The 14,319-nt window shown below is 42.4% G+C and overlaps 1 protein-coding gene across 1 annotated transcript in view; it reads right to left on the bottom strand.

Annotated features, from left to right (window-relative positions):
• Positions 1-14,319, bottom strand: part of man2b2 (mannosidase, alpha, class 2B, member 2) — an 88,815-nt gene that overhangs the window by 48,554 nt on the left and 25,942 nt on the right. Inside the window, exons 6-7 of the mRNA XM_073042667.1 lie at positions 12,631-12,808; positions 10,553-10,751 (exon numbers count right to left, since the gene is read on the bottom strand). Coding sequence (XP_072898768.1) covers positions 10,553-10,751; positions 12,631-12,808 — 377 coding nt within the window. The remainder of the gene's footprint in view (positions 1-10,552; positions 10,752-12,630; positions 12,809-14,319) is intronic.

The following is a 14,319-nucleotide window of genomic DNA, read 5'->3' as shown; positions in this document are numbered from 1 at the left end:
CTTGCAGGGAGGTTTGTTAGTGCTATTGGGGGGGGGGGGGGGGCGGGGTTTAAACTAGATTTGTAGGGGGATGGGAACCAGAGTGCCAGAGTAGATAGTGGAGCGGGGGTGAAAATAATTGATGTTAAAGGTTCATGCAAAGTCACAAACAGAAGGGTTGTGTGTGGTGGTAATAATCTTCTGAGGTGTGTCTATTTCAATGTGAGGAGTATTGTGGGGAAGGCTGATGAGCTGAGGATGTGGATTGACACGTGTAATTATGACATTGTAGCCATTAGTGAAACTTGGCTACAGGAGGGGCAGGACTGGCAGCTTAATGTTCCAGGGTTCCGATGTTTCAGATGTGATAGAGGCAGAGGGATGGGGGGGCGGAGAGTGGCATTGCTAGTCAGGGAAAATGTTACAGCAGTGCTCAGGCAGGACAAATTAGAGGGCTTGTCAGTAGAGGCCACCTGGGTGGAGCTGAGAAACAGGAAAGGTATGACCACTTAATGGGGTTGTATTATAGACCACCCAATAGTCAGCGAGAATTGGAGGAGCAAATCTGCAGAGAGAAAGCAGACAACTGCAGGAAACATAGAGTTGTGATAGTAGGAGATTTTAATTTGCCACGTATTGATTGGGACTCCCATACTGTTAAAGTTTTAGATGGGTTAGAGTTTGTAAAATGTGTTCAGTAAAGTTTTCTAAATCAATATATAGAGGTACCGACTAGGGAGAATGCAATATTAGATTTCCTATTAGGAAACGAGTTAGGACAGGTGATGGAAGTGTGTGTAGAGGAACACTCTGGTTCCAGTGATCATAACACCATTAGTTTCAACTTGATCATGGACAAAGATAGATCTGGTCCTTGGGTTGAGGTTCTAAACTGGAAAAAGGCCAAATTTGAAGAAATCAGAAAGGATCTAAAAAGTGTGGATTGGGACAGGTTGTTCTCTGGCAAGGATGTGATTGGTAAGTGGGAGGCCTTCAAAGGAGAAATTTTGAGAGTGCAGAGTTTGTATGTTCCTGTCGGGAATAAAGGCAAAGTGAATAAGAATAAAGAAGCTTGGTTCTCTAGGGATATTGGAACTCTGATAAAGAAGAAGAGAGATGTATGACATGTATAGGAAATGGAGCAAATAAGGTACTTGAGGAGTATAAAAAGTGTGAAAAAAATACTTAAGAAAGAAATCAAGAGGGTTAAAAGAAAACATGAGGTTGCTTTGGCAGTCAAGGTGAAGGATAATCCAAAGAGCTTCTACAGGTATATTAAGAGCAAAAGGATAGAAAGGGATAAAATTGGTCCTCTTGAAGATCAGAGTGGTCGGCTATGTATGAAACCAAAAGAAACGGGGGAGATCTTAAATGGGATTTTTGTGTCTATATTTACTAAGGAAATTGGCATGGAGTCAATGGAAATAAGGCAAGCGAGTAGTGAGGTCATGGAACCTATACAGATTGAAGAGGAGGAGGTGCTTGTTACCTTGAGGCAAATCAGAGTAGAATAATCCCCAGGAACTGACAGGGTATTCCCTCAGACCTTGAAGGAGACTAGTGTTGAAATTGCAGGGGCCCTGGCAGATATATTTAAAATGTCAGTATCTACAGGTGAGGTGCCGGAGGATTGGATGCTCATGATGTTCCATTGTTTAAAAAAGGCTCTAAAAGTAATCCGGGAAATGATAGGCCAGTAAGTTTGACGTCGGTAGTAGGTAAATTATTGGAAGGAGTACTACGAGATAGGGTCTACAAATGTGAGGTATTGCACTTTGGAAGGAAACACCAAGGTAGAACATACAAGGTAAATGGTAGGACACTGAGGAGTGCAGTAGAACAGAGGAATCTAGGAATACAGATACAAAATTCCCTAAAAGTGGCATCACATGTAGATAGGGTAGTAAAGAGAGCTTTTGGTACATTGGCCTTTATAAATCAAACTATTGAACATAAGAGTTGGAATGTTATGGTGAGGTTGTATAAGGCATTGGTGAGGTCGAATTTGGATTATTGTGTGCAGTTTTGGTCACCGAATTACAGGAAGGATATTAATAAAGTTGAAAGAGTGCAGAGAAGGTTTACAAGGATGTTGCTGGGACATGAGAAACTGAGTTACAGAGAAAGGTTGAATAGGTTAGGACTTTATTCCCTACAGCGTAGAAGAATGAGAGGAGACTTGATAGAGGTATATAAAATTATGATGGGTATAGATAGAGTGAATGCAAGCAGGCTTTTTCCAGAGGCTAGGGGTGAAAAAACCAGAGGACATGAGTTAAGGGTGAAGGGGGAATGTTTAAAGGGAACATTAGGGGGGGCTTTTTCACACAGAGTGGTGGGAGTGTGGAATGAGCTGCCAGATGAAGTGGTAAATGCAGGCTCACTTTTAACATATAAGACAAACTTGAACAGGTATATGGATGAGAGGTGTATGGAGGGATATAGTCCAGGTGCAGGTCAGAGGGACTAGGCAGAAAAATGGTTTGGCACAGCCAAGAAGGGCAAAAGGCCTGTTTCTGTGTTGTAATGTTCTATGGTTCTAAATGGTTGGATCTCAGCTCTATCAATGTCAATAAGGAGGAATAATTCACTTATTCACAGAAAGAAGCTAGGAAATAACATGGATTATACAGTACTGTATACTTAACCCAAAATAAAATTCAAGTATTTTCATAGAAACATAGAAATCCTACAGCACAATACAGGCCCTTCGGCCCACAAAGTTGTGCCAAACATGTCCCTACCTTAGAAATTACTAGGCTTGCCCATAGACCTCTATTTTTCTAAGCTCCATGTACCTATTTAAAAGCCTCTTAAAAGATCCTATTGTATATGCCTCCACCACCGTTGCCAGCAGCCCATTCCACGCACTCACCACCCTCTGCGTGAAAAACTTACCCCTGACATCTCCTCTGTACTTACTCCCCAGCACCTTAAACCTGTGTAATCTTGTGGCAACAATTTCAGCCCTGGGAAAAAGCCTCTGACTATCCACACGATCAATGCCTCTCATCATCTTGTACACCTCTATCAGGTCACCTCTCATCCTCCTTTGCTCCAAGGAAAAAAGACCAAGTTCACTCAATCTGTTTTCATAAGGCATGTTCCCAAATCCAAGCAACATCCTTGTAAATCTCCTCTGCACCCTTTCCATGGCTTCCACATCCTTCCCATAGTGAGGCAACCAGAACTGAGCACAGTACTCCAAGTGGGTCTGACCAGGGTCCTATGTAGATGCAATATTACCTTTCGGCTCCTAAATTCAATTCCACGATTGATGAAGGCCAATACACCATATGCCTTCTTAACCACAGAGTCAACCTGCGCAGCTGCTTTCAGTGTCCTATGGAATCGGACCCCAAGATCCCTCTGATCCTTCACACTGCCAAGAGTCTTACCATTAATAATCTGGCATAATATTTGACCTACCAAAATGAACCACTTCACACTTATCTGGGTTGAACTCCATCTGCCACTTCTCAGCCAAGTTTTGCATCTTATCAATGTCTCGCTGTAATCTCTGACAGCCCTCCACACTATCAACAACACTTGTGTCATCAGCAAACTTACTAACCCATCCCTCCACTTCCTCATCCAGGTCATTTATAAAAATCACGAAGAGTAAGGGTCCCAGAACATATCACTGAGGCACTCCACTGGTAACCGAATGCCATGCAGGATATGACCCGTCTACAACCACTCTTTGCCTTCTGTAGGCAAGCCAGTTTTGGATCCACCAAGCAATGTCCCCTTGGATCCCATGCCTCCTTAATTTCTAAATAAGCCTTGCATGGGGTACCTTATCAAATGTTTTGCTGAAATCCATATATACTACATCTACTACTCTTCCTTCATCAATGTGTTTAGTCACATCCTCAAACAATTCAATCAGGCTCGTAAGGCATGCCCTGCCCTTGACAAAGCTGGGCTGACTACCGGTCTAAATGTTCATAAATCCTGCCTCTCAGGATCTTCTCCATCAACTTACCAACCACTGAAGTAAGACTCACTGCTCTATAATTTCCTGGGCTATCTCTACTCCCTTTCTTGAATAAAGGAACAACATCCGCAACCCTCCAATCCTCCGGAACCTCTACCGACCCCATTGATGATGCAAAGATCATTGCCAGAGGCTCAGTAATTTCCTCCCTCGCTTCCCACTGTAGCCTGGGGTACATTTCGTCCGGTCCCGGTGACTTATCCAACTTGATGCTTTCCAAAAGCTCCAGCACATCCTCTTTCTTAATATCTACATGCTCAAGCTTTTCAGTCTGCTGCAAGTCACCACTACAATCACTAAGATCCTCTTCCATAGTGAACACTGAAGTAAAGTATTTATTAAGTACCTCTGCTATTTCCTCCGATTCCATACATACTTTCCCACTGTCACATTTGAAAGGTCCTATTCTTTCACATTTTATCCTCTTGCTCTTCACATACTTGTAAAATGCCTTGAGCTTTTCCTTAATCCTGCCCACCAAGGCCTTCTCATGGCCCCTTCTGGCTCTCCTAATTTCCTTCTTAAGCTCCTTCCTGTTAGCCTTGTAATCTCCTAGATCTCTAACATTGCCTAGCTCTCTGAACCTTTTGTAAGCTTTTCTTTTCTTCTTGACTAGTTTTATTACAGCCTTTGTACACCACGGTTCCTGTACCCTCCCATAACTTCCCTGTCTCATTGGAATGCACCTATGCAGAACTCCACACAAATATCCCCTGAACATATGCCGCATTTCTTCCCTACTTCTCTGAGAACATCTGTTCCCAATTTATGCTTCAAAGTTCCTGCCTGATAGCTTCATATTTCCCCTTACTCCAATTAAGCACTTTCCTAACTTGTCTGTTCCTATCTCTCTCCAATGCGATTGTAAAGGAGATAGAATTATGATCACTATCTCCAAAATGCTCTCCCACTGAGAGATCTGACACTTGACCAGGTTCATTTCCCAATACCAAATCAAGTACAGCCTCTCCTCTTGTAAGCTTATCCACATATTGTGTCAAGAAACCTTCCTGAACACACCTAACAAACTCCCACCCCATCTAAACCCCTTGCTCTAGGGCAGGGGTGTCAAACTCATTTTAGGTCACGGGCCGGATTGAGCAAAATGCAGCTTCATGCGGGCCGGATCAGTCGGACACGTGCGAACGCAGCTTTCGTTGCCTCCGTTTTTTCAGCCTGCTCTCATGTGTCTCAATCTCTGCTATAACTACAAAGTGTTTCACTTTACAAATTCCGTTTCTTATGAAGAAGACTGCCGAGCAAGACTGCTGAATAAACACTAAAAACCCTGAAAACCTGGTACCTGAATAAACTCAGCATTAGCCATATCATACGCCATAGGCGCTTCGATTACTGGGGCCAGCTTTAATAGTAATTAGATATTATCTCGCGGGCCAAAGATAATTCCACCGTGGGCCGGATTTGGCCCGCGGGCCTTGAGTTTGACATATATGCTCTAGGGAGATGCCAATCTATATTTGGGAAATAAAAATCTCCCATCACGACAACTCTGTTATTATTACACCTTTCCAGGATCTGTTTCCCTATCTGCTCCTCGATATTCCTGTTATTATTGGGCGGCCTATAAAAAACACCCAGTAAAGTTATTGACCCCTTCCTGTTCCTAACCTCTACCCACAGAGACTCTCTAGACAATCCCTCCATGACGTCCACCTTTTCTGCAGCTGTGACACTATCTCTGATTAACAGTGCCATGCCCCCACCTCTTATGCCTCCCTCCCTCTCCTTTCTGAAACTTCTAAAACCCGGCACTTGAAGTAACCAATCCTGGCCCTGAGCCATCCAAGTCTCTGTAATGGCCACCACATCATATCTACACGTACTGATCCACGCTCTAAGCTCATCTGGTTTGTTCACAACACTCCTTGCATTAAAATAGACACATCTCAAACCTTCGGTCTGAGCACGTCCCTTCTCTATCACCTGCCTATCCTCCCTCACACGCTGTCTCCTATCTTTCTCTATTTGAGAGCCAGACACCTCTTCCCCAGTCTCTTCAGTTCAGTTCCCATCCCCCCCCCCCAAAACAATTCTAGTTTAAACTCTCCCCTGGTAGCCTTAGCAAACCTCCCTGCCAGGATATTTTTCAAGTGGGCCATTTTGAGGTGTTTAGATTCCAATTCTTGTGAGCAATTTTTTGGATGGTCTAACTACAGCCAAATCTATTGGGATTTTAATTCTAAGACCATTTGTAACCAGGGGGTGGCAAAGGAACACATCTAACAGGTTCTTTCCTGAGCTCTGATGCTGTCCATTTGGAGTTAACGTGTTCTCCCTTTGACTGTGTGCATTTACCCCAGTGTGGCTTCCCCTCCCACATCCCAAAGACTGGATGGATAATAAGCTGCCGTAAATTGCTGCTACTGGTAGAATAGTTTTTGGGAATGTGGGGGAAATAGGTTACAGGAAAGAGTTGAGGAATGGGATTTTTCTGTGAGCAATCAAAGTGCTCTTCTATGTCAAATGGAAGTATTAAATATAAATTGCTTGCCCTTGTCTGCTAGATTTTTACTTGAATGGAATTGCTAGCCATAACAATAAATTAATACAATAAGGTTTTGTTCGTGACAAATACTCATCACCCAGAACTGTTTGAAAGTCAGAAATGAACACCAACAGCAAGATGCAGAGATTCACAGAGATATGATGGGTGAGCGAGCAGTAGGGGAAAGAGCAGCCGCCACTCAGCCTCACAGACTAAAGGACTGAGTGAATGAGTGAGTCTGCTCACTTAATTCTGCAAAGGCTCATTCCCACCTGGCAGAAGATCCCTGCCACCCCAGGGGAGCCGGCAAGTTCATGCCCATCTTTGAAGAGCCATTCGGGTGTGCAGTGTGTGCTTCTAGCCCAGGAATGACACGCAATTCCTTTCCGTGTGTCAACGAGAAGCAAAAAGAAAGTCAATGACCAACATAGCAAAGATTTCTACATCGCCCTTGATGCTGGAGCTTGTCTACCTGTTGGGCAAATATGGCAGCAGGCAGAAGGGACAGTATTTCAAACAATTCCCACTTTCTGCACCAGGGATGAGCATCTAGTTTCAAATCCACAACAATTAAGTGTACTAAACCACAATGGGAAGTCCATCAATTAAATAGTAAAAAGCAAGAGTATTCGTATCTAAAACAGGGAATTCAAATCCAGTTAAGGTGGACATTTTGGCATGAACTGGTGCAGAAGGTGTTTAATGGTGTTCAGATCAATGAAATGAGTCTGCAGCTCACTGTAATATACTGAGTACCACACTCATATACCTCAAAAGCTAACCAGACTAGTTAAAACCATTCAGCCACCAGTAATCCACTTTATAAAAAGATCCTTGTAAAGATGGATTTTGTATTTGTAATTTATTGTCATGGTTTACATGTTTCAACAGTGAATTCCTTTGACTGCTTTCAAGCAATTATACAGGAAGACTAATTGGTCTTAAGTGTTTGGCAGTGAAGATCATCAACAACCCAAATTCAGCCACTCACACTGGGTCAACATTGGCGAGCCCTTCAACCATTAGCTAACTTCCACCTACAATCTTCCTCAATGAACGGTAAATTGATAAACTGGTTTACTATTGTCACAAGTACCAAGGTACAGTGAATTGCAAGTGGGTCATGGTTGTTTGGAAGGCTGGAGTTAACATGTGCCATGAGCGGCATCTCAAAGCACTTCATGGGGGTGACTGTCAGAGCCATCGAGCAATATTCATTAAGGCACTCTGTAATCGGATGCTATTTGTCTTTTTAAAGCAGATGAAAACCTCAGATTGAAGCAGGGAAAGGTTAAAAGTGTCTGCAGATACCTCTGCCAGCTGATCCGCACAGGATCTAAGGATACGGCCAGGGACATCATCCAGGTCAGATGGTTTGCATAGGTTCACTCTCCAGGTTCCTTAAGATTGTTACAGCCGGGTTTAGCGGGTGGTAATGGGGTCAAGCTCCTACCACCCATTAAATGCTCCTGCCTTTCACTTGTAGCTTAGCTACTAAGCCCAGCAGAACCATTTCTACTGACAGGAGAAGGGGCACAGTTGGGTTACTGGTGCCTTAAAACCAGTTGCTTCGGGCAGATGGAGGAGCTTGTCAATCATGGTTAGCAGCTCATCTAGGTGAAGGAAAACTTACCTCAAACCTCCGTTGTCTTGCACTATACCTACTCATGGGGAAGGCTTCAGGAGTAAACCCCGAGGGAAAAGTCCAGAGCTGGAGTCCCTAAGGCAGTCTTGTATTGAGTTCACTGGTGACTGGCAACTCCTACGCTGCCGTTGGTGCCAAACTAAATCCGTCTCTGCCATTTCCTTTGGGTTCCTCAGGTGTGTGGAGAGGAGGAGCTTGCTACATGGGCAACAGCTTGCTCTCCATATCGTACTGCCCATGCTTGTCTATCTAGACAGCTAGGATGCAATCTCCATGGTCAACTCTGACCAACGGAGGCCCTCCAGAAGACTGATCTTATGTCCACAACTGTGACTGCGCACCTTACGCAAACCCAAAATTTGCAAGTTAATCAATTCTTTTTATGACAGCAAAATTTGCCATTTCAGATAAATGAACTTGTTAAAAAATATATTTATGACTTCACTTCATACATAACCTGGAACAGCTCTAAATTGCAAAATAAAAACCTTAAACAATTTTGTGAACAATGACTTTGCATTTATTTTGTTGCAGTCACTAATCAGTCTTAGAATGTGTTTCAAGAATCTTCTATATAAAGTGTTCTTCTTGTAAGGTGGCAACAAAACAACTCTTAAAATTGCGTTCATGCTATTATTACCAGTACGTGAATAGAATGAATGTGCACAATGGCTCCCTCTGCAGGAACTAGCAGGATTCAGCAGAGCCAACAAAATGAATAGCAAGAGATGCCAAGAATGATGCTTCACAATTTTTGTAGTGTTTACAGTAAACTAATCAGCATCATTTTCTGACTTAAAAAGTCCTGAAATTACCTCACAACACATAATCCCAAATAATAAATGACTCATGTCACTATCTTGAGTACTTTTGTAATATTAGGCAATTACATCAATATAATAAGTACTTTGTATTAAACAACACTCTACAGAAAGAAATGTGGGCTCATTAGACTGATTTCTAGGATGGAAGTGTGCTAACCTAAACAAGAAAAGCTGGTCTGCTTTCACCAGAGTTTAGGCAAAGGAAGGAGACCTACAACATTCTTCCTCCAAGCTATCAGACTCCTCAATACCCAGAGCCTGGACTGACACCTTGCCCTATTGTCCTGTTTATTATTTATTGTAATGCCTGCACTGTTTTGTGCACTTTACACAGTCCTGTGTAGGTCTGTAGTCTAGTATAGCTTTCTCCGTGTTTTTTTTTTCACATAGTTCAGTCTAGTTTTGTGTACTGTGTCATGTAACACCATAGTCCTGAAAAACGTTGTCTCATTTGTACTGTACCAGCAGTTATGGTTGAAATGACAATAAAAGTGACTTGACTTGACTTGACTTGAAGGAATGACAGGCTGAAAGGCTATTTTCACCAGATGAACTGAAGAAGATAGACATTTAGGACAGTGATGAAAATAAATTTCTTTATTCAGGGAATTGCAATTCTTTAGATTTTTTTTTACCAGTGAAGGACTCAGTTACTTAGGACAAAAAAAAAGGATCTTCAAAACAAAGGAAAGCAGAGGATCTGAGGATGTAGCAAGAAAGCAGTAAGCTGCCATCTTACCAAGTGATCGATCGGGCTTCGGCGCTATGATCTATTCCTGATTCTATCTCATTCTTAAATTTTTATTAGTATTAGATGAAAAGAGTCACACTTCTAAAGATTTCCTTAGCATTGGAATACATTTTAAATGACTGAACTTAATTAAGAGCAATATTTTTGCACACTAACTTTAGATTAAAATATGACTTTGGCAACTCACAGATGGTGCCTTTTCTATGGGTTGCCGTGGAATACCGCAAATTAACCTAATCAATATTGCTATCTCACACTGACCCAGATATTGTTTAAGGGATCATTGCACAAGCATTGGAAAAGTTTCAAAAGTTACTGTGGTGAACTACATATACCTGTCTGGACACGCCCCCCCCTGCTGACTGCTCCTGTGGCCCCTCCCACAGACCGTGGCTCCTCCCACAGACCCCGGTATAAAGGCGATTGGGGCCTGAGCCCTGCCTCTCAGTCTCCAGGATGTAGCATGGTGGTCAATTGCTGCTTGTTCTTTCTTCCAGTCAATAAAAGCCGATATCTCGCCTCACGTCTCAAGAGAGTTATTGATGGTGCATCAGTTACGAGCCAAATGCTGGCAAATGGGACTAGCTTGGATGGGGCATCCTGGTCAGTATGGGCCATATGGGCTGAAGAGTCTTTTTTCTTGCTGTATAACTCTGTGAATCAAAGATTGATTGTTCCGAGAGCAAACCCCAATGAAAGAAAGAAGCAACATAAGGCATAAGGCATCACCACAACAAACTGCTGAGATTCCTTCATTAGATCATTGATACATTTGATATTTTACTTAATTCAGCACAGTAACAAGAGTTTTCACATGAATATAAATTGTTTCCTCCAAAATGAGTACCTGAGGAGTAAGGGAGAAAATCCTGACTCTTTCGGATGTCCCAAGTCAGGTTTGCATTGTGAATTGCTTGAAAATATTCACTCAATGTTGCATATTGCACTGTGACTCCAAATTTATCTCCATGTTGGTTGACATAATCCATTAATGGATCCATGTTCTCAAACTGTACAGAGGCATTGAAAAACTGCTTGTCACAGCCCTGTGAGCAAAACGATAGGAGGCAAAGATAAAAGAAGCAGTTTCGCACAAACTGCTAATATTGTTTCATGTATCAGTAACTTGAACTCCTGAACAGGGAAATCTTTACAGCTTAATGAACAAGTGAGATTGCTACTGTGATAAATTAATGCAGATGTAGAGTTTATGCAAAGACAAGGAGAAAGCTTACTGAAAAACTGTGTAAGGGAGAATAGAGTTTTGAAAGGATGGGAGGGGTAGTTGAGTCCATCGTGTCGAAGGAACAGCCGCCGATGGTGAAAATAAATCGTATAAGCTAGCGCCGGTAAGCTAAAAGGACACATTATTAAGATAGGAGTATGGATGAATTAGTGGGTGAGAATAATGACTTTGAATTTGATGCACGAGGACACAGCAAGCCAGATGGCAAAGACGGGTCATGAGAAGACTGAAACCCGACAGGATTACAAAGAAATAATGTTAAGTTTTGGGGACTTAAAAAGAGAGACAACCAGATGTGGAAAATCTTTTGGTTAAGGGGTTGCTTTTGGAAAAGATAGGATAAATAGATAAATGGAAATTGTGTTCAATCCAAGCAGAAACACCAATGTGCCACCACAAGACTTGAGCTAAAGGTTCCAACCAGGCCAATGGAAAAGAGCTGATGCTGGAGATGTAAAGGAGATGAAAGGAACCAAATCAGACTCTTTCAGTTTTCTGACATTTAGAAGAGGAAATAACAACTTATCAGGTTTTGTCAGACACTGTTTTAACAATTCAGTGATTCAAACCTGATAATGTCAACAGAACCTTCATGCACGACTGACTGTTTGACACTGAAGCAAAAAGGTAGAAACCAGTCAACAGAAATGAGAATTAGATAGAAAAGGAACGAATTATACTTAGTCAGCTACTTCATCAGTGACCTTCCTTCCATCATAAGGGGAGGTTGACTGATAATTGCATCATTTTAAATTGATTTCAGATCTCCTCAGCAAATGGAAGACCAGGACATCATTCAAGCATGTGCTGACGAAGTGAAAAGTGGATTCACCCATCCTATCAATGGCATTACCACTGTTGAGTGCCCACCAGGGATATCTTGGGGGTAACCCAACCAGCCAGCCACACATATACAGGGCAGATCAGACACTGGGTAACCTTCCATGAACGTTTTGCTTCCTGGCACCCCAAGACCTTTCTACCATCTGCAAGGCACTCTAACCAGATCTGTGGAAGGAACTGCAGTGTCAACAAGTCAAAAGAACCTTAACACCAAGCAGGACAAAGTAACCCATTTGATTGGCAATCCCATCGACCACTCTGAACATTTATTTCCTCCATCATCTACACAAAGAGGCTGCAATAGACAGCATTTACCAAATGTATTGATGTTACTCAACGCTGACATCCCTTCCCCAACCTCCACCCGAGGGCAGCAAATGCTGGGCCACAGCAGCATCTGCAGGTTCTCCTCCAAGCCACACTGCATCTTGACTTAGCAATATAGTCCGTCCTGTAACCGTGGCTGGTTTTAAATCCCAGAACACTCTTCCCAAAATCATCACTGTGGTACCTTCGCCAGAGGGGATGCAGTACTTCAAAATGGCAGCTTACTGCCACCTTCTCAAGTACCACTACAGGATGAGCAATAATTACTGGCCTCTGACCATCCTTCAATCCAAAAGGTAATTAAGTATCAACAAAACTGACTTGTTCACCTATAAATTACATGAAATGAACTCAATCTCCCACTTATTAGAATTTATTTACTTTTACATGTAAGTTATTTAAGTATCAACTCTCTAAATAAGTCACAAAGCACATAACTACATGTCAAATATACACAAATCATTCAGGATTTTGAAACAATCATCTTGTTTATATATTTCAGTACTTACCCACGGCCACAGAACGTGATTGGATCTGAACCAGGCTGCCCTCTGCTTTATGTTTGCTACCATGGTCTCTGCATAGGCGCGAATTGTCTGAGCGGTCACTGGGAGACTCATATTAGGGTAAATTCCATCTTTAGGAGGGTCAGGAAACACTGCAATTCCATTCCAATAAAAGCCAGATCTAAACCACATCAACAAAGTTACATAATCCTTCACGGCAAACCGATCAGCAGTAACATTTTTCCTTCTGTATTACAAGGTGATATTTTACCACCTAACCAGTGGGTACAAAGTCAAGTCAAATTTATTCAGAAAGCATATTTAAAAACAACCCATGTTGACCAAAGTGCTGTACAAACCATAATAGGTAGCTAAAATCACAAATACAGGAAACACAGATATAAACAACAAGGCGAGTACTCAGCTTTTAGGCACAAAGTGAACAACACATGAGCCTAGGCACGAGCCAAAATCAGCCACATCAGGAAGATTCAAATGCTAGTAAATAAAGGTAAGTTTTGAGTCTGGACTTAAAAGAGTCGATGGAGGGGACAGTTCTGATAGGGAGGGGAATGCCATTCCACAGTCTAGGGGGCTGCAATAGCAAAGGCGCTGTCACCCCTGAACCTAAATTTAGATCGTGGGACAGCAGGAGCCCCAAGTCAACTGACCTGTGACAGCAGGGACGTAGGCCCTTCAGCCCATCTAGTCCATGCTAATCATGCTGCCCACCATATATTCCTGTGTTTGGCCCACCCTACCCACATACATCTCAAAACATCTTTAAATGCTGTTACTGTACCTGCCTCTACCACGCCCTCTGGCAGACTCACTCCACATCTGCAGACTTTCTTGTGTTTATGATTTGCCATTCCATATACCCATCACCCTCTGAATAAAGAATTTTCTCCTCAGGTCCCTATTAAATCTTTCAACTCTCACGTTAAACCTGTCCCCTCTAGTTCCATGTTCCCTTTTCATAGGAAAAAGACTATGTGTGTGTTTATCCTATTTATACTCTCCATGATTGTATATCTAGGCCAGGAAGCAACCTCGCAAATTTTCTCTATACTCTTACCAGTTTAATGATGTCTTTTCTCCAACAGAACAAACAAAACTGTATACCATAGTTTAAAAGTAGTTTCACCAAAATCTTGTACAAATAGAACTTGATGTCCAAACTCCTACACTTAATGCCGATTAATGAAGGCCCGTGTGACGAATGTTTTCTTCATCATCTGTCTACCTATAATGCTGCTTTCGACACACTACATACATATTCCCTCCATGAGATGATAAGACACAGGAGCAGAATTAGGCCACTCGGTCCATCAGATCTGCTTTGCCGTTCCATCGTGGTGGTTCATTATCCCTCTCAACTCCGTTCTCCTGCTTTCCTCCTATAACCTTTGATGCCCTGACTGATTAAGAACCTATCAACTTCTGTGACTTGGCCTCCAAAACTGTCAGTGACAATGAATTCCACAGATTTGCCACCCTCTGGCAAAAGAACGTCCTCATTTCTGTTTTAAATGGATGTCCCTCTTTTCTGAGGCTGTGCACTCAGGTCCTACTCATCCTCTTCACATCCACTCAGTCTCAGACCTTTAACGGGTTTCAATTAGATACCCCCTTCATTCTTCTAAACTCCAGTGACTACAGGCCTAGAGCCATGAATTGCTCAACCATTAA

The sequence above is a fragment of the Hemitrygon akajei genome, chromosome 4, assembly GCF_048418815.1.
Source record: "Hemitrygon akajei chromosome 4, sHemAka1.3, whole genome shotgun sequence".
In the NCBI taxonomy this organism is placed as follows: domain Eukaryota; kingdom Metazoa; phylum Chordata; class Chondrichthyes; order Myliobatiformes; family Dasyatidae; genus Hemitrygon; species Hemitrygon akajei.
Note: the sequence above shows the minus strand (reverse complement) of the source record. Positions and strands in the feature narration are given on the sequence as shown.